Source organism: Rhinopithecus roxellana, chromosome 13 (genome assembly GCF_007565055.1).
Source record: "Rhinopithecus roxellana isolate Shanxi Qingling chromosome 13, ASM756505v1, whole genome shotgun sequence".
Taxonomy (NCBI): Eukaryota; Metazoa; Chordata; class Mammalia; order Primates; family Cercopithecidae; genus Rhinopithecus; species Rhinopithecus roxellana.
The window spans coordinates 119578115-119602778 of NC_044561.1; the positions used below are offsets into that span (position 1 = coordinate 119578115).

Consider the following 24664-nt stretch of genomic DNA (forward strand, 5'->3'; position numbering starts at 1 on the left):
TTTTGAGCAAAGACCTGGAGGAAGTGAGAGAGCAAACTATGGGGGCTATTAGGGCGAGAACATTCTAGGCCGAGGGATCCGCTGTAGCACAGGCCCAGAGTGCAGGTGAGCTTGGTGTGTTTGCAAGGCTGTGAGGGGGCCAGTGTGGCTGCAGCGGAGTGGACTGGAAAGGAGTGGGAGGTGTGGTCTGAGAGGTTCAGGGAGGCCAGAGCTGTCATTGTCAGGGCTTAGGCTTTTATTCTGAGCCTAGTAGGTGTCTTTGGAGGGCCTGGGCAGAGCAGGGCCAGGCTCTGGCTTGCCTTTGAGCAGGATCAGGCTGGCTCCTGCAACAATTCTAGGTTAAAGAGGGGTGAGGACAGAATCAGGGACACCAGCGAGGAGGCAACTGCAATACTCCAGGCGAGAGAAATGGTGGCCTGGACCGAGGTGGTAGCAGCAGAGGTGGTGAGAAGTGGTCAGATTCTGGATCAATTTTTAAGGTAGAGACAGCAGAATTCGCTAATGGATTGAAGGGAGGCATGAGAGAATGAGAGGAGGCAAGGATGTCTCCAACATTTTTGACCTGAACAACTGGAAGGATAGAGCTGTCATTCCCAAGATGGAGATGATGGCAGGCAAACTGGTGTTTGGGTTTTTTATTTATTTTGGTGGAGAGACCAGGAACCCAGTTCTGAACTTAAGTTTGAGGTGTCTAGCAGAACACCAAGGGAGATGATGAGAGGCAAGTGGGGTGCAGGGAGAAGACTGGGGGAGTCCTGGGCACAGGGATGGCCCAGTCGAGAGACCAGGGAGTAGTGTGGCTGCAGCCAGTCCCGCCAGTGCAGTGCCCGCCTCTGTGTCTGTCCCTCCTCGTTCTCTGCCTCATTGGCTTGGCTCCCCTGCCTCTCTCATTGACTGTTCTCACATCTGCTTCCTTGGCCCTTTCGCTCCGTGCCTGTTTCTCTCCATCCCTGTGCGCCTCTCTCCGCGCCTCCCTCCCCCACGCAGCCCCCTCCTTTGGCCCTCCCCCCCTCTGCCCGCAGTCTGTCTGCGGGGGCGATGGCGGGATAGCAGGCAGCAGGCGTCGGCCCCGGGCGGGGGTCTCACCGGACGGGCCGGTTGGCGGCGTCGGGGTCCCGCGCCGTCACCACGCCGACCAGGGAGCCCACCTGCGCGTCCTCCTGCACCTCCAGGAGGCGGGAGGGTGGCCGGAACTCGGGGGGCTCGTCCACGTCGGTCACGGCCACGCGCACGATCGCCTGGTCGCGGAACGTGCCCAGGTCGGCGAAGCGGGGGTCCACGAACTTGTTGAGGGCCTCCAGGATCACGGTGTGCACGGGCTGGGATTCGAAGTCCAGGCGCTGGGGGAGGGAGCAGAGGGCCGGTTAGTGGGTGGGGTCTGGTGGATACTGAGGCCTTCACGAGGGAGGCCAAGGTCACACGTTGTCTCAGCAGGGGCGGCAGGGATGTTTGGGCTGCATTGCAGAACTGACCCAGACCCACTCGGTGGGTTACAGGTGGAGAAACTGAGGCTCCTGGAGGACAGTCTTGCCTCGGGACGCAGCCACTCCAGGCTACCGCGCTGAGCACCCAAGCTTCCTGCCTTCCAGCGCAGTGTTGGCATATTGCATTAGTTTATTTCACCAACACAAAGCACCTACTGTGTGCCAGTGCTTTAAATATATTAACTCAACTTGACATCAACCCTAAGAGGCTTGTATTCTTATGATCGGATTTAACCATGAGGAAATCCAGGCCCAGAAAGGCTCAGTAACTTGCCCGAGTTACTGAGCAGTGAGTCACTAGCAGAGCCAGGATTCCCTGGTATGCGGGAATTAGGAACTAATGTGAGTTGAGCCCGATAAGCCGGGCTGCCTTAGAGCTTTCCTCTGAGATCTGGTTAAATCCATGCTGAGCCTGTGCTTCTTATCGGGGGGTGCTAATGGGTGACCCTCTGATGAATGAGCTCCGTGGCTGTGTGTTAGCTCTGGCCTTCTACAGACACTGCCTATAGCAAAGAGAAATAGCCATGGTGGAGCTGCAGGGACCTCAGTTGCATGGTGGGGGAGCGATCTGATTGGCAAGAGTGACCTTCCAGGAGACCCACAGCAGGTGCCTGCCCCGTGTATGGGGTCCACTCATTGCTCTCAGAATCCCCCACCCCCAACTTCTCCAGCAGCAAAAACATCCATGTCCTGCCTCCAGCCTGTTGCCTGGGAAATCAGGATGCAGAGAGGCAGGCGGTGGCCTGGCCTAGGAGTGAGTGATGGACTCTGGAGCCAGGCCATCAGTCTGCTCCCTGAGCCATCACTGACTCCGCAGAGACACCCTAGGCGCCACTGATGGAGCAGGCAGCGGGAGGGGGCCTAAGAGCTGGGGGTGGGGGAGATTAAGCAGCCCAGGGGATGAGAGCAAATGCTGTGCTGGAGTCCCCAGGCTAAGTTTGAAGCCTGATTCTGCCGCTCTGTGAAGCTGGGTTTCTCTGGGCCTCTAATTCTCCATCTGTAAAATGGCTTATCTAACAGTTAAGGACAAACGGAGATCAAAAGACTGAAAATCACCAGTGCTTAAAAAAGGGAGATTCTAGAGCTGACCCCCTGGGCCTGTATCCCTACTGAACGATGCTAGATGCGTGGCCTTGGGAAAGTTACCGAACTTCTCGGGGCCTTGGTTTCTCATCTATAAAATGAACGATAACAGTATCTCAGAGGGTTGATGAAGGGATCAAATAAGTTAATATGCGGAAAGTAGTTGAAGGGCGCCTGGCACGTGGCAAGCACGTTATCACAAGTAGTAGCTATTATATTATTATCCTCTGAGAGGGAGTTGAAGGAACTGGGTGTTTTCTCTATCCTCAAGCCCTGAATGCCAGGTAAAGAGTGGGTCATTATGTGCTTGCTGAGTGAAAGAAGGACTGTTGAGGGCAGATATTTCTGGAGGTCCTGGAAGGCAGAGCTCAGGCTGATAGGCACAGATTTAAGGAGACCGATGCTGGCTGAATGGGAGGAAGAAGAGCTGGACAGTGGCAGAAAGTGAGCATTCTGTCCCTGGAGATATACAAACAAAGGCCTATGACCACTTTTGGGCTAGTGCAGGGGACTTAGACCTCCCATGGGAGAGTGGGGTCGGAGTGGGTGGTCTTAATGGACTTTGCAGCCCTGAGTTGCCAAGCCCCTGACCAAGTCCTGGAAGACGGATTTTTGCCTCTTTATTTGACCTCCCTAGGGATTGCTGAGTTTGCAGTTTTAGTTTCTGGTTCCTGGGCCAGCCAGTGGGCAAGGAAGGCTGTTAGACTCAGGAAGGAAAGAGCTTTGGAGTCACCAGACCTGGGTTCAAATCTCTACTATGTACCTTACAGGTGTCACCTTGGGCAAGCCCCTTTAGCTCTCTGAGCCTCTATTTTCTTAGTTGTAAAAATGAGGATAGTGACCTCAGATTCAGAGGGAAACATGAGATTAAAGGGAATGAGGAGTGTGAAGAGCCTGGCAAGGATGTGAAGCACACATCAGAGTGTTTGAGAGTGTGGATTCCCATCTGGATTGAACCCCGGCTCTGACAACCAGCTGTGCAACCTCAGACAGGTCACTTCACCTCTCTGTGCCTGGTTTGCAAAAGGGGAATGATACCATCAGTGTTTTTCCAGGTTGGTCCTGGGCCTCTAGAGAGAACTAATCCATTGAGTGGAGTGAGATGGGTGTATTTGGCTGCCCAGAGGCCTCCCTGATCCTCCCGCCCCTGAGGTCTGCCTCCCCCATCACTCCTGAGGCAGCTGCACCTTCTGCACTACGATGATGGCCTCCTGAGTGTCGCTGTCTGTGGTGACCTTGAACACATCGCCGCCGCTGCCGCTCTCCTCCTTAAGGTGGTAAGTCATGTCCGTGTTCTCTCCCACGTCTGAGTCCTCAGCCTTCACACGTCCCACGGCCGTTCCGATGGGGGCTGACTCCTGGATGCTGAACTGGTACATCTCTGTGGGGGACACGGCCATGAGCAGGGATGAAGGCAGCCCCTACCCCAGCCTCTGCCAGCGGTGGGGGAGGGGACAAGGGGGCCCAGGTGAGCCTCTATGGAGGACAGTGCTTGAAAGGGGCTCTCAGCTTGGCCAAAATGGGGGCTGGGTGAGGCATGTCCCCTGCAGGAGTTTGGGTGGCAGTGCAAAGGGAGGTTTTTAATTCTGACCTTTGGTTTTATTCACTGGTTGATTTGGGAAAATGCCTGCAGTTCTTTGGGCCTCAGTTTCCCTACCTAGCCAGTGACAGGGACAGAGGAGCACAGTGATAAAGGCTAAGGCTCTGGAGTCAGTCCTAGCTGTGTAACCTTGAGCCTCAGTTTCCTCATCTGTAAAATGGAAATAAATAATGATGGTGCCTTCCTAACAGCTGTGTGGTTATGACAACTAACTTAGATGATGACGCCTGTAACATGCTTAGTGCAGTGCCTGGCACTTGGTAGCTACTCAAGAAATAGAATAAATTGTGTTAAAATGATGGGGCTTCATACTGATTTTGCTGTTGATGTTAACAGTAGTTACTCCTTCGTTTCAACGTATACATTGAGCACCTATGATGTCCCCAGACATCATGCAGTTCTAGGGACTATGGTTACAGCAGCAAATAAAATGGACCAAAATTTCAGCTCTTATGTTGCTTTCCTCTTAATAGAAAGGGAAAGACACTAAACAGTCACATCAGTGAAACATACGGTATGTCCAACGGTGATAGGTACTTAGGAGAGAGAGAAAGCAGGGAAGGTGCAGGAGTGCTGATGAGGGTGTCACGCAGTTTTAAATAGGCTGATCGAGAAAGGCCTCTCAGAGAAGATGACATTTCTGCAAAAGTCAGAAGGAGGGGAGGGAGCGAGCCAAGCAGATATTTGGGAAAGAGCTTTCTAGACAGAGGGAGCAGCAGGTGCAAAGGCCCTGAGGTGGGTGCTGTGCCTGGCATGTTGGAAGAATGGCAAGATGGCCGTGTGGCTGGAGGGGAGGAGCAGAGGGGAAACCAGAAGGAATGAGATCAGATGGGATGGAGGCTGCTGCCTGCTCTCCAGCCAGAGCTGAGGTCGAGGGGAGGATGACTTGCTAAGTGATGGGCCAGCCTAGCTGAAGCAGGGACTGTGGGGATGTGTCTCTTGGGGGCTTCACAGGTCTTGGTAACCCTTGCATGGAGTGGCTGCCTCTGATTCATCCTCATACAGCAGCCGAGGTGGGACACTTTCTGAAACACAAGCTGAACATGCCACTCCCCTGCTTTAATCCATTCCATAGCTCCCCATTGCCCTTGGGATGGAGTTATGCAAGCCCCTTGGCCTGCCGTACAAAACGCTGCCTGGCCCCTGCTGGCTTATCCAGCTTCATCCTCCAATCCCCACTCTGTCTCTAGCTTCAGCCTTGCTGAAGTTCTTGTGATTCTGCAACTCTGATTCACTCTCTCTCACCTCCAGGCATCCCCTCTCCCTGTCCTCCTCTCTGCCTTTGCCTTCCCAATTCCCGCTCTGCCTTCTAGTCTCACCAAATGTTACCTCCTCCAGGGAACCCTCCCAGACCTCCAGGCTCTGCTCCTGTGCTCCCTTGGCCTCCAAGCTTATCCTATTGTTAGAATTACTGCTTTTTTACTCTCATTTTCTGTTTATTCTGTCTCTCGGGTATGAGCTCTTGGAAGAAAGGGACCACATCTCTTATTCATCAGGCATTCCCAGTGCCTGGCAGAATGCCAGGCTGTCGCATAAATGAAATGTGTGAGGGACTAGTGAGTGTATGAATGAAAACCAGCATGAGTTACCAGTAGACACCCACCAGATTAACACAAATCAAAGAACGTGACAGTACCAAGAGTCAGTGAGGATGTGGTACAATGGACATGTGCGTTTCCTCATGGGGGAAAAGAGTTTGGCTTTATTTGGTAAAGTTGAAGATGAGTACATCCCATGACCCAGCAATTTCACTCCTCTATATCCATAGAGAACAAGTGCAAATGGGCACCTGGAGACCTGGGGCAACAAGGTTCAAAGCAGTCTCCCTCTCCATAGCCCCAAACTGGAAATAATGCCTGCGTCCACCACCACCAGAATAGACAATTATGGAATACTATACAGCAAAGAAAATGAATAAATTATAGCTACCAGCAACGTAAGTTCATAAACATAATTTTGAGAGGTAAAAAGCAAGACAAAAACAATTCGTATTGTATGGTTCATCCCATTTACATAAGATTAAAAAATGGATGAAATTAGACTTCTGTCTGGTGATGCCTACGTAGATGAACAGACTCAAAAGATGACCATCACAAAAGCAGGTGGTGGGTAACTGGAGGGAGGAGTTGGGGAAGAGGCTCTGATCAGGAAAGGGTATATTAGGGCTTCTGGGATCCTGGCTGGTGGTCACAGGAGTGTCTGCTTTATAATTATTTGCTGAACTGAACATTTATATTTTATGTTCTTTTTGTGTGCCATAGTTCGTGATAAGAAAGACAGAAAGAAAAAGAAAGGAAGGAGGAAAGGAAGGACGAGCAGGAAAGCAAACCTCTGGGGACCCTGGCCTCCTCCTCTCTGCTCTGCCCCACCCCTTCCAGCTCAGAGCTCATTCAAAGCCTGGCACAAACGGGCAGAAGACTGGGTGGGGGTGCGTCCCACCCATCCCACCTATCTGCATGGGCCTTCAAGGTCTGGGGCTGGGCTGGGAGATTGGGCAGTGGGATGGCTTCCATGCCAGGCTCCCTGGCACCGGGAAGCCAGTTGGTGAGCTCAGCCCACTCCGCTCTCTGTCTGAGCTGAGGCTGTAGGCCGCACTGATGCTGCGCTCTCAGCTAAGGGATTGGATTCCCTTATCTCTCGGGGGTCAGTCCCCTGTGGCAGGGCCTAATGTGAGAGCAGCAGACCTTAAGTAATGACTCACCCGATAGGAATCAGCCCAGCTCCCTGCGGCATTTAGTCTCTGCCAGCTTTGGTGGCTTCCCTGTCGTGGCTCTCGGCCTGAGCCTGGGACAGAGGGGCTGGCTGGGCTGATAGGGAGCTGGGAGGCTGGGCCAGAGACATCCTCCAATCCCCGCTGTGCCAGCAGAGGCAGGGGGTGGAAAGGCCTCCTAATTCAGAAGCACAGAGTCCCGCTACCCAGGCTCAGGGGAGGAGGGAAATGCCTGTCACTCAGACTTAGTTTTTCTCTGCACAACCTCCATCTGTCTGGGGGCTGAGCTGCCTCTGCCTAGATCCCTGGGCACCCCCTTTCTCCCCAATACCTTCCCTTTGCAAGCCTAGGTCAGCGGCATGGGATTGTCCAACAAGTGGCTAGGGGAGTGGGCAGGGGCCAGTGAGGGGTTGGAGGATGGACAGAAGGGTGGATGGGTGGGGCTCCCCCTCTGCCGGAAGCAAGAGGAGGTCTGGGAAGGTGATGGCATGTTACTTGGCTCTGTGGGGCATCAACCAGCCCCAGGGTCTTCCTTGGTATGAGGCATGGTTGGAGGAGGGCTGGGGGATAGCTGGTGTCTTGGGAGGACAGACAGACAGACAGACAGGGGGAAGCCCTTCTTTTGGTGGGAAGTCTAAAGGGAAGCTGGGGTTGGCAGTTGGCTTGGATGGGCTAACAGACAGACACACAGACGCTCCTTCCTCTGGGAAGGCCTCACTCACTCTGCGGGAAACGGGGTGGGTTGTCATTGACGTCGGTGACTACGATGGTGACGGTAGTGGAGCCCGAGAGGCCACCCAGCTGACCCGCCATGTCTGTGGCCTGGATCACCACCTCGTAGCGCTCCTGGCTCTCGCGGTCAAGGTCAGGCACAGCCGTCCGGATTACACCTGTAAGTGAGTGAGAGTGAGGCCAGGATGCCCCACACCAGCTGCCCACTGATGTAGAGACCCCTGTACAGGTGGGATTCAGACCCCGTGACTCCTGGGGAAATTCAAGTTCAGGAGGAGAGTGGGCCACACAAGGACATCTATGTGGCCACCATGTGGGACAGGGTTCAGCAGCTTCCACACACTCACACACGTTCATACAGATACAGATACACATGCCCACACAGATATACTCACACATGCTCACACACACGGTCACACAGATAGACTCACACACTTGCTCATACAGATGCAGATACTCACACATGCACACATGCTCACACAGATGCACACACATGCTCATATACTCACATACACTCCTGCAGATACATTCACACAGGCTCACACAGAATAACACACACAGGCTTATGCAGATACATTCACAAACTCATACACACTCCTATAGATACACTCACAAACACTCACAAACACACACTCATATACCCTACAGATCCAGTCACATGCTCACACACACTCACAGACGCATACAGAATTACATACAGGCCTATACAGATAACCCACACACTTACCTGCCCATGCAGAAACACACACGGGCTCAGATACACTCCCACATCCATACAGAAACACGTATACTCACACCTGGACATACAGATGTGTTCTCATAAATAACTCGTACTCACATACACACAAACACACAGATACCCTCTCAAATACACACTCAACGATCCACACACACTCACACATACTCTCAAATACATATCCTCCCACACACACACACACTTTAACATATACACATACACTCTCATACACACTTTAACACATACACACACTGAAATACATATGCTTTTTTTTTTCTTTTTCTTTTTTCTTTCCTTTTTTTTTTTTAAACAGACTCTCACTTTGTTGCCCAGGCTAGAATGAAGTCATGCGATCTCAGCTCACTGCAACCTCTTCCTGGGTTCAAGCAACTCTCCTGCCTCAGCCTCCTGAGTAGCTGGGACTACAGGCATGCACCACTATGACTGGCTAATTCTTGTATTTTTAGTAGAGATAGGGTTTTGCCATGTTGGCCAAGCAGGTCTCGAACTCCTGGCCTCAAGTGATCTGCCTGCCTCGGTCTCCCAAAGTGCTGGGATTACAGGCGTGAGCCACTGCACCTGGCCTCAAATACATACAATTTCAAACATACTTGCTTATATACATTGCACATGCATTGTCTCTCACACAGACACAACACAAAAGCAACAGAATGGACTATTTGGTTTACTAAAAAGAGGACTGCAAGCTAGAACCTGCCATTGTGTGACTCCCCTGGGCAACTAATCCCACTTTTGGGGCCTCAGTTTCCCCACTTGACATTCTATGCATGAACCAGGTCTGTGTCAGTAACGCACAGCCCAGAGCCAGGCATGGAGCAGCAGCTTGGCTGGTGTGAACTGGACTCATGTCCACACTCATGTACACTCACTGTGCTGTCACACTGACCTGTATACACACACGCAATGTAGTTCACACATTTGTAGAGTATGGACATAAGAACACATACAAAGTCCCTTACACACGTGCACACTCACAGCTACCGTCACATACTCTTATTCACACCCTCCTCCCACAACCAAATTATCCCCCAGCCCTAGAGGCCCACCCCCACCCTCTCCAGGCCCTAGATCCTCTGTCCAGGCATCAGCTAATTGCTGAGCAGACAGTCTTTCAAGCTGCTATTGGAAGCGGGGAGGGGAGCAGGCGTGGGGGTGACCGCAAGATTAATTCTGCTGTGGGGAAGACTGGGCTTCTTGTCTCCCTGCCAGTAGAAGAGACAAGGGTAGGGCGGGGGAGTCGATGAGACATTCAGAGCCTCTCCCACCACCCACTCCAACCTGCTGAGCACAGGTGGTGACAGGTGGTGCCTGGGGCCTGTGTGCCAGGTGGAGTCATGCACCAGCAGCCCCATGCTGCGCCCCATAAAACCCAAGCTCCAACACCTGATGTCCCCCAACAGTCCCCAGATTCCCATACAGGCAACAGAACGGAAGGAGAGGCTGTATGTAGTGTGTGTGTGTATGTCTGGTGTTTATGTGTGTATTTCTGCGTGTACCTGTGGTAGGGTAGCCAGAGGTGGGGCGCCTAAGGGGTGGTCCCACTTTCATGGGATCACATGCAGATACGGAATGGGTATTCTATCTAATCAAGGGTCACACAAACCCTCTATCAGTGGCCTTCTCAACGCCTCAGTAGACCCCCTCCTAACCCCTTCTCTGGCACCATTGGTCTTCCCAGGAACAGGGGAGTCTTGGCAGTGGATTGCCTTGGGATAAATTCCAGATCTACCATTTCTTTGGTCATGTGATTTTGAGCAAATCCCTTCACCTCTTTGAACCTCAGTGTCCTTATCTGTAAAATGTGACAACCACCATACTGACTTAAACAACAGGATTTCTCAAACTTGGCACTGCAGACATTTTGAGCAGAATAATTCTCTGTAGTGTGTGTGTGTGTGTGTATGTGTGTGTGTGTGTGTGTGACCTGCACGTTGTAGGATATTTAGTAGCATCCTTGGCCTCCCACCACTAAATGCCAGCAGCACTAACTGTTGCCTTAGTTCCAAAACTGTCTCCAGACATTGTCAAATGGACCCTGGGGCAAGATTGGTTGAGAACCACTCATACAGGATTTCATCTCATGAGACTTACATGTAATAAAAATTATTATTATTATTATTCTAAGCACCTTAGGTGAATTGCCTCATTTAATCCTTTCAATATTCATATGTGGAAGGTGCTGTGATTATACCCATTTTATAGATGAGGAGACAGAGGCACGGAAAGGCTAAGTACCTTGTTGAAGGTCACATGTGTAGAAAGTGCATAGCCAGGACGCTGAGGCTTTGCAGCCCTGGACAGCAGGGGCTGTACAGGGAAGGTGGGGTGTTATATTCTCCACCCTGGGGTGTTGGAAAGAGAGAACAGAAGGCAGACAGAGGGGAGGAAGACAGTGAAGGTGACGGACAGGGAAGAGGAGAGAGAGAAGAAAAGGAGTCCCAGGGAAAGAGAGGCAGGAAGAAACCTAGTGAGAGACAAGAGGAAAGAGACAAAGAAGAAGGGAAGAAAGGAAGGTAGGGGAGGGGAACAGAGAGAGAGGGAGGCTGAAAGAGACAGAAAAAGAGAGAAGAGAAGATGGGGGGGGTTAGATAAACCAGAGAGAAAGTCAGAGATACCCAGAAAGAGACAGTAAGAGAGAAACAGAGACCTGGAGAGAAACAAAGAGGAAGAGAAAGAAAGGAGGGAAGAAAAATGGGCAAAGAACAACTAAGAGAGCGGGAGCAGACATACAGAAAACCGAGAAAGAGACGCAGGAAGGGTGAAGAAAGATGGTGGGGGGTGGGGAGGGGAGGGCAGGCAGGCTTACAGTGCAGCAGCCGCCAGGCCAGGGAGCAGGGGGTCCCAGGTGGAAAGGTGGAGAGGGAGTGACTTTAGCTGAGCACCTGCTGTGTGCTAAGCTTTGTGCTGGTCACTTGCCATCCAGGACCTCAGTGAATGTAGAGGATTCATGGTAGGATCTGGGGTCACTGTGCATCTATGGGCTTGGGCACCAAAGGCTCAGTGTCCCAGATCTGAGTAGGGGTTGGAGCTGGGGTCTGGCTCCACTTCTGTGAGTGAGAGAGGCTCCATGTGGCTGCCCTCTTTGCTGTCCCTGTCACTTCCAGCTCCTGAGGAACTGGGGACACGACACTCTTCTCACTTGGAAAGGTCCTGAAGCCTTATAGCGTGTAGGATACAGGTGCCATCTCTGAGTGTGTATGAGTTGGGTCCCCAGAGGCCACACTGCCCCTGGGCCTTGTTCTCGGGATCCAGGGAACAGGGTTGGTTGCTATGGTGACAGTGCCCAGTGAACCACACCTTCCGGTATCCATGCTCTTGGGTCATTCCCTCCCACATTGACTCTGGCCAATGGGACATCAGCAAGTGTGCGCTGGCCAATAGGACATCAGCAAGTGTGACAAAAGCAGAGGTTTGATAAACTCCTGTATGCTGCGGCTTGTCCTCTTGGAATCCTGAGACCACTGTACTGTGAAGAAGCCCAGGATAAAAGGCCACATGGAGAGGGAGGCCTAGTCATACCAGCTGTCCCAGCGAAGTCACTCCCAGCGACCCGACAGCTGACTGTTGCTGCATGAGTGACCCCAGCAAAAGAACTGCCCAGCTGACACACCAAATTGTGACAAATAATAAATTATCGTTGCTTTAAGCAACCACGCTTTGGGGGTGGGTTTTTTTTTTTTTTTTAACATAGCTCTAGATGACTGATACAGAAATCCAGTTGGCTGGGCCATTCCTCTGCTGATTTTGTCTGGGCTCACTCACACAGCTGAGCCTAAACGGGAGGAGCAGCTGACTGGAAGGTCCAAGATGGCTCATTTACATGTCTGGCAGTTGGTCTTGGCTGTCGGTGGGGACACATTGGTTCTTTCATCCTCCAGTAGGCTGGCTTCCTTACATAGCAGTCTCAGGACTGTGTTCCAGGACAGTAAAAGTGAAAGCTGCGAGGTCTCTTAAGGCCTAATGTCAGAATTTGCATAACATTACTTCTGCCACATTCTATTGGCCAAAGTAGTCCCAGGTGAACCCAGGTTCAAGGGGTGGGGAAACAGACTCCACCTCTTGCCTGGAACAGTGGCAAAGTCACATTACTAAGAGGCTGTGTGCAGGGCAGGGAGGAATTGATAACATATTTTTCTGTCTACTATGTTCTACTCCACTCTCTTCCTCCTGATGCTGGGAGAAGCACGGTGGAGACTATTGCCCTCTGGAAGATCTAGGGGTACAACAATTCCAAATCAGTCCATGAAGTTGCTCTTGAAGCCTTCCAGCTCTTTGACTTCATCCATTCACTCATTCATTTGTTACAGTCTTGCTGAGGGCCTACTACAAATGCCAGGGCTGCACAGAATCAGATAGGCTGCAGTTTTGAAAAGGAGGACTCTGGGGCCAGACAGATATAGGCTCGAGTCTTCTTTCCACCATTTACATGCTAGCTGACCATGGTCGAGTTCCTGGGCCTCTCTTAGCCTCTGTTTCCTCCTATGTAAAATGGGGACACGCACCTGGTAGGGCTGTTGAGAGTACTGAATGAGAGGAAGCTTCCAGCAGCAGGCGTCACATTTTGGAGATGCCTTGCTGATCTCTTTCCTCAAGTTCTGGATTGGATACCTCCATAAGTAAGTTTCACAGAGGCAGAGATCTATGCTGGTCTTGTTCATCTCGTATCTATAGGGCCTGGCACTCAGCAAGTGCTCAAACGACATTTTGACTGGCTGACTCCCAGTGCCCCTCCACTGCCCCTCTCACAACCTGGGTGTCGCTATCTATTTGCTTCTCTGCTAGAGCAGAAGCTCCGTGAAGGCAGAAACCAGGTCTAGTTCCTTATCCTGACCCCAGGATCTGGCATTTAGAAGGTGCTCAACAAATGTTAGTTTCATTCCCTCCCTGTAAAATGGACGACTCTGGCTCAGTTGAGAATTTTCAGCAGAGATCTTGAAATCTCATAGAATATTTCTATTCCTGCTGGGGTGGTGGTGGGCGGGGGCTGGTAATTATAACCTGGCCTCAGCTCCCGCAGCCTTGTCTTCACCCATCGTCCCCAGTTCCAGCTGTTGTCCTGGCCGCCCCTGCCGTCCCCTCCAAATGCTGCAAAAGGGGCCCTGGAGCCCGTGTGATGCCTCATTAGCCCGCAAATGCCATCCCTGTCGGCCCTGTGGGGGGCCTGCTGGCAGGCCTGGCCTTTAAAACACACAAGTTAATTCCTCCTCTGGCATTGGGGCCTCGCGGCGCCCCGCCTCCTCCCTTCCCTCACACCTTCCTCCCAGGCCCCGTTCCGGTTCTGCTCCCTGCTATCTGCACAGCGAGAACAGACTGTACCTCGCAGCAGCTGCTATATATAGACCCGCATCAGCGGAATATTCCTGGCTGGGGAAATGGAGCTGGGGCTGGGAATGGCACCAGGGCAGCTCTTGCCGTGGGGCTGTGGGCAAGGGGAGGCAAAACCTGGTTCTTCCTGGGACGTGCCAGAAAGGACCCTTTCAGACTGAAGAGTTGAGGGACTCTGGAGCAGGGATCCCATTTGAACTCCTTCACCTGCCTTGCCTGCTCCTCACTTTCTGACCTCTTGGGAACTGTTCCTGCTCCCCAGGCCCTGTGGCCTCCCAGTTGTCACCATCTTCTGGGCCCTCTGCAGCGGGGGATGCTGTTTCTTAGAAATTGGCTGTCCTTCTCACTCTCATGTCCTCCCCACTCTCTGGGTCCTTCATCTGCCCAGCCTTGCTACCTCCCAAGACTCAGTCTTGGTCCTTCTCTTATTTCTATGTTCTTTCTTCCCCCCATCTCCCCAAGGTTTATCAACCATAAGGTCCCCACCGCCTCAGGCTGAATGCATGAAGCCTTCCTCATCACCATCACTATCCTTTTGTGCCGGGGCTCAGGCTGAGCACTTTATACACTTCCTGTTCCTTTGGCCTGCATTGTTGGTCCCCAGAAATCTGCATGGCTCATACCTTCACTGCACTTGGTCTCTGCCCCAAGGTCACTTCCCCAGAAAGGCCTGTTGTGATTTCTTTCTTTCTTTCTCTCTTTCTCTCTCTCTTTCTTTTTTTCTTTCTTTCTTTTTTTCTTTTTCTTTCTTTCTTTCTTTCTTTCTTTCTTTCTTTCTTTCTTTCTTTCTTTCTTTCTTTCTTTCTTTCTTTTTCTTTCTCTTCCTTTCTTTTTTTTTTAGATGGAGTCTTGCTCTGTCACTCAGACTGGAGTGCAATGGCATGATCTCAGCTCACTGCAACCTCTGCCTCCTGGGTTCGGGCAATTCTCCTGCCTCAACCTCCCGAGTAGCTGGGATTACAGGCACATGCCACCAAGCCCGGCTAATTTTTGTATTTTAGTAGAGATGGGGTTTCACCATGTTGACCAGGCTGGTGTCGAACTCCTGACCTCAAGTGGTCCACCTGCTTTGGCCTCCCAAAGTGTTGGAATTACAGGCGTGAGCCACGGTGCCCGGCTGTGATGTCTTAATCTAAGTCCTTCCTCTACATTAGGTTTCGTTCTCACACTCGTCACTGCTTGACATTATGTTACATGTGTACATGCTCATCTTCTATATTCTCTACTTCAATAAAAGTGCCATGAATGCAGAGCCTTAGATTTGCCTACTGCTGCATCCCTAGTGCCTAGAACAGAACCAGGCACATAATAGGCACTCAATAAATTGTCGAATGAATGAGTGAACTGTCCCATTGAATTCTCACAACCATCACATGAGATGGGTATGACTCTCCCCTGTGCACATGGGGAAACTGAAGCTTTAAGAGCCCCAACCATTCTTGGAGCTCCACACCTGTATTTCACATGGCCTGCTAGAAATTCTAGATGTTTCTTTCCCTGTTTTCTCTCATCTTAAAGCCAATATGGTTAAAGCTGAATTATTTAGCTCCGCATCAGATTCCAGGGCACATTCACTCATTCCTCTGCTCTAGTAGCTTTCTTAATTTACACTCCTCCTGTTTCTGTTGGTGGTACCCCTTGCCTAGATGAATAAATCCTACTACATGGAAAGAAACTCTGCCTCCTCCCTCAACCTAGTCCTGCAGATTCGTGTTGGCCCCCAAGGTTTGTCCTTTGCAGGATCTTACTGCCACCCCCATTCTCTCTTCTTGGCATCTCAATCAATCCTCCTACGAATTCTTCATCATCCCTGGCCTCCTAGCTAGACAGGTAGGTTAAGGAGTCTGAGTGAGTGTCAAGAAAGGGCACAGGCTTTTGGTTTTTGCCCTTTGGGACTCTATGCTGGGCATCCTGGGCTCTAGGGCCTCCCTGCCTCCAATTCCTGCCTCTGAGATAAGCTCTGTAGCAGCAACCCGAGGGATCTTGTTAAAATGAAAACCAGAGCATGTCATTTCCTTGCTTAGAAGTCATCAATGAACCTGCACTGTCAGTGACGAGGAGGGGAAACTGGCACTCTCACACGTGGCTCGTGGGAGTGTCGTCTGGTACATTTCGGCATTATCTATCGAGATTCCAAATGCATGTGCCCTTTGACCCAGCTTCTCCACTTCCTGAAAATTATCCTGCAGATATACTCACACAAGCACAAAATGATGTATGTGTGAGGTTATTCACTGTAGCATTGTTCGTTGTAGCAAAAGATTGGAAACAGCATAAGTGTCCACCGGTAGGGGACTGGTGAAATAAATTTTAGTGTATCCATAACACCCATTAAATAAGAGAATGAGGAAGCTCTTTATGTACTGATATGGAATAATCTTCAAGATGTACTGTCAAGTGAAAAAGGCAAGCCGTGTGTATAGTGTGTTTATAGCTACCATTCATGTAAAAAAATAAAACAAATACACGTACCTTATTCTCTTGTACATGTACAGAATAGCTCTGGAAGATGCATGAGAAAATTACATTGGCTGCCTTGGGGATACAGACTGGGTGGCTGGGGGACTGGATGGGGTGAAGAATTGCTACTAAATGCCTGTTTGGACTTTTTTGAATTTTGAACCTTGAGATGTATTATCTATTAAACATGACTTAATATTTTTGAGTGAATGAGTCTAAGATCTCATAGGATATATACACCAAGTGGCTACCTTTGGGGCTGCAATTACTGGGGATAGGGAGTGGGAAGCACTTTCTTTTCCTTTCTTTTTAGCATTTCTTTAATGTTTGAATGTTTTCTAAAATGTATTTTGTGGGGAGAAAAAAAATAACGAAGATACTTTGTGTGAGAAAATACAATTATAACTGTGCTCATGGATTGGAATCCTCCCCCTTCTCCCCCTGACAAAAGAAACACACAAAGAAAAACCCAAAACCCAAATCCATCAACTCCCCCCAACCCTACTTCCCAGCTTTGCCCTTAGAATGAAATGCAAGCTCCTTAGCCTGGCTCATACCAGCACAGTCAGGCCCCTGCCACCCTCTCGATGTCACCTCTCAACAAACCTGATTGCCCAAGCCTGAGCTGCTTACAATTCCCCCATGCCCCCAGGCTGTTCTGCTTCTCCCAACTTTGGCCTGCACCATACCCTCTACCTGGAATGCTCTTCTCTGAAATCTTGCTCTGGCAACACCTTCTTACTCCTCCTCCTCCTCCTCCTCCTCCTCCTCCTCCTCCTCCTCCTCCTCTACCTGGAATGCCCTTCTCTGAAATCTTGCTCTGGCAACACCTTCCTCCTCCTCCTCCTCCTCCTCCTCCTCCTCCTCCTTCTTCTTCTTGACAGGATCTTGCTCTGTTGCTCAGGCTGGAGTGTGATGGTGCCATCATAGCTCATTGCAGCATCAACCTCCTGTGCTCAAGCAATCATTCCACCTCAGCCTCCTGAGTAGCTGGGACTATAGGCACCTGTCACTATGCCTAGCTAATTTTTTCTTTTTGTAGAGATGGGGTCTTCTCTGTGTTACCCAGGCTGGTCTCAAACTCCTGAACTCAAGCGATCCTTCCTCCTTGGCCTCCCAAAGTCTTGGGATCACAGGGGTGAGCCACTGCACCCCGCAGACACTTTCTTATCCTTTTTAGATTGCTGCTACTGCATCCAAGAAGTCTTGCATCCAAATCCCCATATATCTGCCTGTCTTCCTGCCCCACAGGGCTGTGAGCCTCACAATGGCATTTGATAAACATTCTGTGCTGTCTGACATCTCATTCCCTGCCTTCACCCAAGCCAGGCCCCTCCTATCCCAGAAGCAGTGAGAGCACCCCGCTGGAATCGGCAGCCACTCCCAGCTGTGTGACCTCAAGTGAGTCATTTCACCTCTCTGGTCTTCAGTCTTCTCATCCTGTCCTCCTCGCACTCCCCCAAGGCTTCTCAGAGATTAGTCAGGTTCTAATGTCACAGTGAGTAAAGTGGGGGACAGCGGGTGGCCGTGCTGCACCATCGTTTGATGATGTTGGGGGGATAAGCAAGAAAGAAGCCACTCTTCCTTAAAGGTCTCTGTGTCTTAAACACCCTTCCTTAAAGATGCCTGTGTTTTTCCATCAGGTCCTTAACAACTGCCACGGGGGCAGAGCTCTTAAAACTGCTGAAACCAGCCATCCTCCCTCCCCTAAACTACACTTGTGACCCCGGAAGAGCTCACACGTCTGCTTCAACTTAGCTCCAAGGACAAGCCGCTTAGTTCGGACCTTTGAGGTCCTTTTAGGACACCCACAGCGGCTGCCTCCTGCCTTTCTGTTGCTCTTCCAGTTTTGGAAGAAACCCCCCATCCCATTCCTTTTCTGTTCCTCAGTCCTTCCCTCTTCCCGCCTGGCTGCCCTTCCCTCTCTGCGACCCTGGACTCCTGCTGTGCACAAGGTGCCCCCTGTTCTCTCCGCAGAGCTGCTGGGACAGAAGGCTCAGAGCAGACGTCTGGGATGGTCCTCGCCCCGCCCCGCCCCGACCCCGCCCCACGGCCCCGCCTCTGGCCCCGCCCCGCCCCTCACCGGTCTTGGGGTCCACGGTGAAGTGGTGCTCGCCGTCCAGCACGCTGTACACCAGCCGAGCGCTGCTGCCGTACGTGGGGTCATCCGCATCCGAGGCCATCACCTGCATCACCGACGTGCCTGGGCCCGGGGGACCAAGCGAGACAGGGGTCATCTGGGGCTGCCGAGCTCGTTCCCCCACTTCGCCTCACCCCAGGGAAGCTGGGAAAGGAGACCTGCGGGAGGCCATCGAAGACAGCCCCTCACGGTCCCCATCCCCACTCTGAGCCCCAACCCTCTTCCTGTTTTGAGCCCTTTCTAGTGGCGCAAATGTGACCATGGAGTCAGATCTGGATTCAAGTCCCCTTGGGGTGGTTCCCAGCTGTAGGACTCTGGCAACGAAAGGCAGCCTCTCTGAGTCTGTTACCTCTTCAGCAAAGCGAGTTGAATCCTAGTGCTTGGTTCATTAGGTTGAGGGGAAGAATTCTAAACTCCCAGCACAGAGCAGTTCAGAGAAGTTTCTCAATATGACAACAATCATTATTGCCAGTTACAGTCATCACAGTCAGTTGGAGCCAGGACTGGAAACCAGGACCTGACTCCCAATGCAGGGGCCATTCTACCCACTCCAGCTCCTACTGATTCTTCAAGGGACTTCTGCGTCCTCTCCCCGCATCATGGTGGTAGGGGACAGCCCAGAGGGACAGACCAGTTCATCGGGGGTCAGAGGCCAGTGTCTCTTGGCCCCTGGCAGGAGAGGGCAGTACCCAGCCTTCCCTTTGGAAAGTCGTTGGCTGCGGGCCCTGGTGCCCTCTTCGCCCCTCCCCCTGGGTGCCCAGACAGCCCACCCACAGACACACACACTTCTCCTCATGCTCTGCACGTAGACTGCTGGGGAGAGTATAAATTGGATAAAAGTCCATCAAACAGCAGCAATTAAGTTATTGATTTTCGACGCTGCCTCATTAAACTGCGAGCTTCTTTCGGTCTGTCCCAGAGATGGCTCTAATTTGACATCATGTTCAATTTGACGAAAGCAGGGCTTGGGACGTGAGGCTAGACCAGGTGGGGGTGGGGGTAAGGGTGGGGGAGGGTCAGGTGGAGGGGCCAATGAAGCCATTGAGTCCACCCAAACCTTTCCAGAAAGAACAGGGTGAGGTGGAAGACTCAAGAGTGAGTCTTGGGGGTTCAGGATATGACCCAAAGGGGAGGAGATGGAGACCCCCACCTCAGGGAGATGCCCTCTGCTGGGTGCCTGCCGGTGGGGCCAGGCAGGCCCCTCTTGGGGCTGGGCTGGGCTCCCTGGGCCAGGAGGGCTGCATGCTGGGAGGTGAGGCCAGTTCACTGCCTGGTTAATGAGTGAGAATCTGGAAGTGCTACTGCAGCAATTCTGCTAAGCCCAGCCCGCCGCCCGCCTCTCCCGCCTCCAGCCCGGGGCCCTCTATCATTCCAGACAGACACATGTATTTATTTTTCACTCTTTTGCATTTCTCATTTCCCTCTGCAGGTTCCCCCTCCCAGCCACAGTCTCCTAAAACGTCCCTGCAATGCGCCTGTCTCTTTGGCCACTCCAGCTCCATGTCAACCATGTCAGAGTTACCCAGAGAAGCTGAGGAAGAGGGGTGGGCAAGTCCTTCCCTCTGGATGCTGGTGCCCAGGGGTCTCCTACTCAGAGAGGACACAGCCCCAGGTGCCTCTTGCTGGTACAGAGAGAAGGGAAAGGAATTATGTCCTATTGAGCACTCATGACACACTGGCTTCACCAGCCACTTAAATCCATCATCTCTAATCCTCATAGCATCTCAGAGATGCAGAGTGGTCCCCCCATCTAATATTATAAAGGAGGAATCAAGTCAGACAGGCGAAAAGATTTCACTGAAGGCACAGAGTAAGGAAGTGGTGGGATTTGAACCCGGGACTCTGGGATGCCAAGTCCCTTCTGGGTGCTGACACCAGTATAGTGACTTTGGGGACAGTGGTCTGGTGCACTGAGTCACAACCAGCGATGGCACTGCCACTTATTAGAAGTTTGACCTTGGATCTGTCATGAACCCATTTGTGCTTCAATCTCCTCATTTTGCGAAACGAGGGTGGTAGTATTACAAATCTCCTGAGATCATTTTGAGAATTCAGTTTCCACGTCCAGCACTGAGGACAGTGCCTGGACCATGCCAAGAGCCCAGTAAGTGCAGGTTACTATTGTCGTCTCAAGAGGCACAGCACGCCAGTACACAATGGCACAATTATGACTCCCTCACAGAGGTGCTGAAATGGGAGAAGATACATAACGCATCAGGCTCATGGTGGGTGCACAATAACTAGTGGCTGTTGTAATTGTTATGAGAGAGGGTCTCCCTGTCACTCCCCCCGCATGTCCCTCCCACTCCCTGGGCAAAGCACAATGCAGGGCTGAGTGACTCCCCAGAGACATAGCTGAGCTCTCTCTCTCCCTGGTTGCATCCCAGAGACTCCCGAGGGGATGATGGAATCATTTCCCCAATCCAGGATTCTTTATTGTAGCCATTACAGTTAATGCCGACACAAGGGAATGGTAAAGGGTCAGTGATTCACCACTGGTTTCCCAGGCCCCAGGGGAATGGCTTCCTTGGGCCACACACGCCCTCCCACCTTCTTTAGAAGTCAGCAGCTCCCCAGAATTGGCCAACAAAAGGGTGCCAGGCTTGTAGCTACTGTGGGACCACCTCGAGGGGGGGTTCCACAGGTTCAGCAGTTTATATTTCACAGTGCCCCATCATGTCCATTCTCTCCTGCAGACTTCACACCAGCTCTGTGATATAGATGCAATGGTTTGTTGGTGAGTCAGCTCTGAGGGGTGAAGGGGTGGGGAGGAGTGCCCTGCTTTGTAATGTTTGCTGATTTCCGTGGTGTAAATATTCTCACCATGGCCCAGTTTCAAGCTACCAACATGATATGAACTGGCCCACAAAACTCCTGAAAATCAAAGTGTGGCTCTCATGAGCTGGTACGAGCTGACTCCAGCACACCCCTGCCCCATTCCTATTTCACAGCTGAGGAGACTGCTATGCACAGTGAAGGGTGCAAACATGAATTAATAATGAAAACCATTATGAATTATGTATCATTATTCAATAACTGATAAAGATAGTTTCCATTTATTAAATAACAACTTTGTACTAGATACTATGATATAAACCTTTTTTGTATATGATAGAATTTACAAAACAAGGCCTTCAGATAAGCTTTTAATATTTTCACTTTAAAGAGGAGGAAATGGAGGCTGAGTGAAGTTAAGTAATGAACCTCTTAGTGTTTCCATTTCCTCATTAGTGAGACGGGTAAGAATACTACCAAACTCGTGGATCACTGTGAGAACTCAGATTTCTATGCTCAGCACCAAGGACAGTACCTTGACAAGTTCACCTGGCGCAGAAGAGAGGCAGGTTTCAAACCCACGTGGATCTGATGTCAAAGCCCACATATATCCTGCCTTAGAGGTAGGAGGAGGGGCTGCTTGGAGTAGAAGTAGATAGGTGGGAGAGAGAGAGAGGGAAGACTCAGACACAGGAGCAGGGGAGGGCAGAGGAGGGGAAGGACAGGAACTGGGTTTAGATTCTCCCTCCCCTACAGCTGGTTCAAGCCCAGACTTCCAGAAGTAGAGCTGGGACTGGTTGACGGGAGCAGGCTGCTGTCCGTGGTGCTGCCGCCCAGCCCTTCTGCTAAGTGGTGGTTAGGGGCCTAGGTCCAGGCTGGAATGGGAAGGGTTGCCCAACTGATTCTTGGCTAAACAGGATCTCAGGGCCCATGGACCCATGTGGAATGTTAGATATAGAAAGGCTGGTCCTTGAGCTTCTCAACTTGGCAGCACATTAGAATCTCTTGAGAACTTTACATAACATTGATGCAGAGCCCCATCCCTGACCAAGTAAATAGGACTCTTGGGGAGGAGCGCAGGCAAAGGTATTTTCACAATCTTCAGAGTGCAACTAAAGTGCTTCTCGGTCTAAAAACTGATGCCCTAGACCCAACCCCTCACTGAACTGATGAGGAAACTGAGTCACAGAGGGGCTCAATGACTTCCCCAGGGACACATCATTAAGTAAGCAGTAGGGAAAGATTCAAACTCAGGTCTGCCTAGCCAGCATGCTGCCCTCCTGGACTGACTGAGCCTGTTCTGAGACTGACACCTGGAAGGAAGCAGGTAGGATGATGTTGCACCAAGTCATCAGAGCTTTTCCCAGCTGAAGTCAGCATGAGAAGTCGGACACTCTTGAGAGGAGATGCCCCTCACATCTCCATGGAGACTGGGTGGGTTTTGGCATCACAGAGTCCTGGTTTCAAGTCCCACCACTTCCTCACTCTACACCCTCAGTCAGATCTTTTACCTTTTCTGATCCATTTCCTCACCTGTAACATTAAGGGGTGCCCATTCTGAGTCTCTGAGCTGCTATGAGGACTAGAGATGATGGATTTAAGGACCCAGTGTGTCGTGGGTGCCTAACAGAAGTTCATTCCTTTCCCTTCTCTCCATATTATCAGAAGGCACCTAGAGCTGTGCCTCCCTGAGTAGGAGACCCCTGGACACCAGCATCAGGAGGGAGGGGGCTTGCCTACTCTTCATCTCTGGGTTGTTCTGACTTGGTTTGTTGTGGAACAAGAATTGGAATGTGTGTCCTGGATCCCAGGCCAGAATTCTTTCTTTTCCTATCCCTTAATCCTTGCTATCTGTGAGGTGCAGTTGAGGCTCCAGATTCAAGTTCCAGAGCCCTCAGGAGGAGCCCCCCAGCTGGTTCTGGGAGCGGATGGTGCTGCATGGAGTGGAGCTCAGGGATTACAGACATAAATTCTCATTCCAGCCCTGTCCTTGGCTTTGTGTGGCTGTGGGAAAATCTTCCCAATCTGATTGGGCCTCAGTTCCCCTTCTGTAAAAATGGAGATAACACTTTATCATTCGTGCCTCCCTGGGTGTGGGAGACCCCTTAATGAGAGAAAGAGATGAAGCACTTTGGAAAAGAACAGAGTTCTCAGCCGAGGTGACCACGTGTCATTATTATGAAGATGTTTGTAATTATTACCATCCTGCCTCTTCCCTACCTCCCTTCGCCACCCCACTGGGCCTGGGGAAACCCTAGGCTCACATTTAGCTTCTCAAACATTTATAAAAAATGAATCCCACCCCTGCTGCTGCCAGCACTGTGCAGAATGCTTTCTATTAAAAATTAAAAACCACTTGTCGAGTCTCTGGGAACGCTCAGATTACACAGGAAACAAGCCCCCTCTCAACATCCACCCCTGCTGCCCTCCTCCCAACTCCCTCTTCTATCATCACTTAGAATACCGGCTGGCTGGGCTGGCCTTGACCCTGCTTCCACCCTCCCAGCCAGGGCAGCCTAATGCAGATGAATGACACACAGGAGATGCAGGAAAGTGGCTGCATGGGAGGAGGCAGGTCCAGAGACAGGTGACAGAGAAAGCGGCACAGAGAGGGGGGGTCAAGAAAGTGGGTAAGAGACAGAGAAAGGAGGGTCAGAGGGACAGAAGTCTGTGGGGCAGAGACAGAGAGAAAGCAGTAGAAACACAGAGGTTAAGTAGGAAACCAGAGGAATCTAGAAACAGACAGAGCAAATAGAACAGAGAGCGGTACATACGGAGCAGGAAGAGGGGGCAGAGCAGGTGGAAGAACTAGGAGAGGAAGGTGAGGTTTGGCCTGGTGGGGTGAGGGACCTCCTGCATTGCAAGCACCTTCCTCTAGAGTCTCCAGGGAACGCGAAACACCCTCCCCTCCTCACCCTTTCTTTCCTTATGGATCCTGGCCATGGACTTGCCCATCCAGGCAACCCCTGAGTGTGTGTGTGTGTGTATCTGCTATGTCCTCCTGAGAGAGAGCACTCTCTTACATCCCAAACTGAGACCCACAAGCTCTTCTGTCCTCTCAACATTTACCAGGCCCTCTGTTAGGCAGTCCCGTGACTTTGCTTGTTTCGGACTGCAACATTTTCAGTATCTGTGATAGCATCCTTCTACCCATGGCAGAAAGCAAACATTTTTGCTTATGATTCAGTTCCATTCATTCTCTCAACATCTACAGAGCACCTGCTATGTGCTAGACCCCGGAGGGCAGGATGGTAGCTCTATCACCTTTGCACCCTAATGCCATGTGGCCACAGGGCCTGGCATACAGAGAGTGCTCATATTTGTTGAATGATTTGTTGATGGAAAAGACGAAAAGAGACAGGGATATATTCCTCCCTGTCCAGATTACCTGGACCACGGGGCCAACTCCTGAGGGCCAGGGCCTCTGCTCCTGTCTGCTGCTTCTCCCCACCAGAAGCCTCCTGTCCCGTTCCCCCCAGCCCGGGTGGTGAAAGCCAGTGCTGTTGCTAGGCAAGGAGATATTGCACATATAGATCTTCCTGGACTTTAATTAAAAACATCTTTAGAAGTTGTCTCTGCAGAGACCAGCGATTGATTC

The 24664-nt window shown here is 51.3% G+C and overlaps 1 protein-coding gene across 1 annotated transcript in view; it reads right to left on the reverse strand.

Annotated features, from left to right (window-relative positions):
* CDH22 (cadherin 22) overlaps nucleotides 1-24664 on the reverse strand; it is a 136745-nt gene that overhangs the window by 35397 nt on the left and 76684 nt on the right. The window contains exons 4-7 of the mRNA XM_010384183.2: nucleotides 18235-18354; nucleotides 7600-7767; nucleotides 3755-3948; nucleotides 1087-1340 (exon numbers count right to left, since the gene is read on the reverse strand). Coding sequence (XP_010382485.2) covers nucleotides 1087-1340; nucleotides 3755-3948; nucleotides 7600-7767; nucleotides 18235-18354 — 736 coding nt within the window. The remainder of the gene's footprint in view (nucleotides 1-1086; nucleotides 1341-3754; nucleotides 3949-7599; nucleotides 7768-18234; nucleotides 18355-24664) is intronic.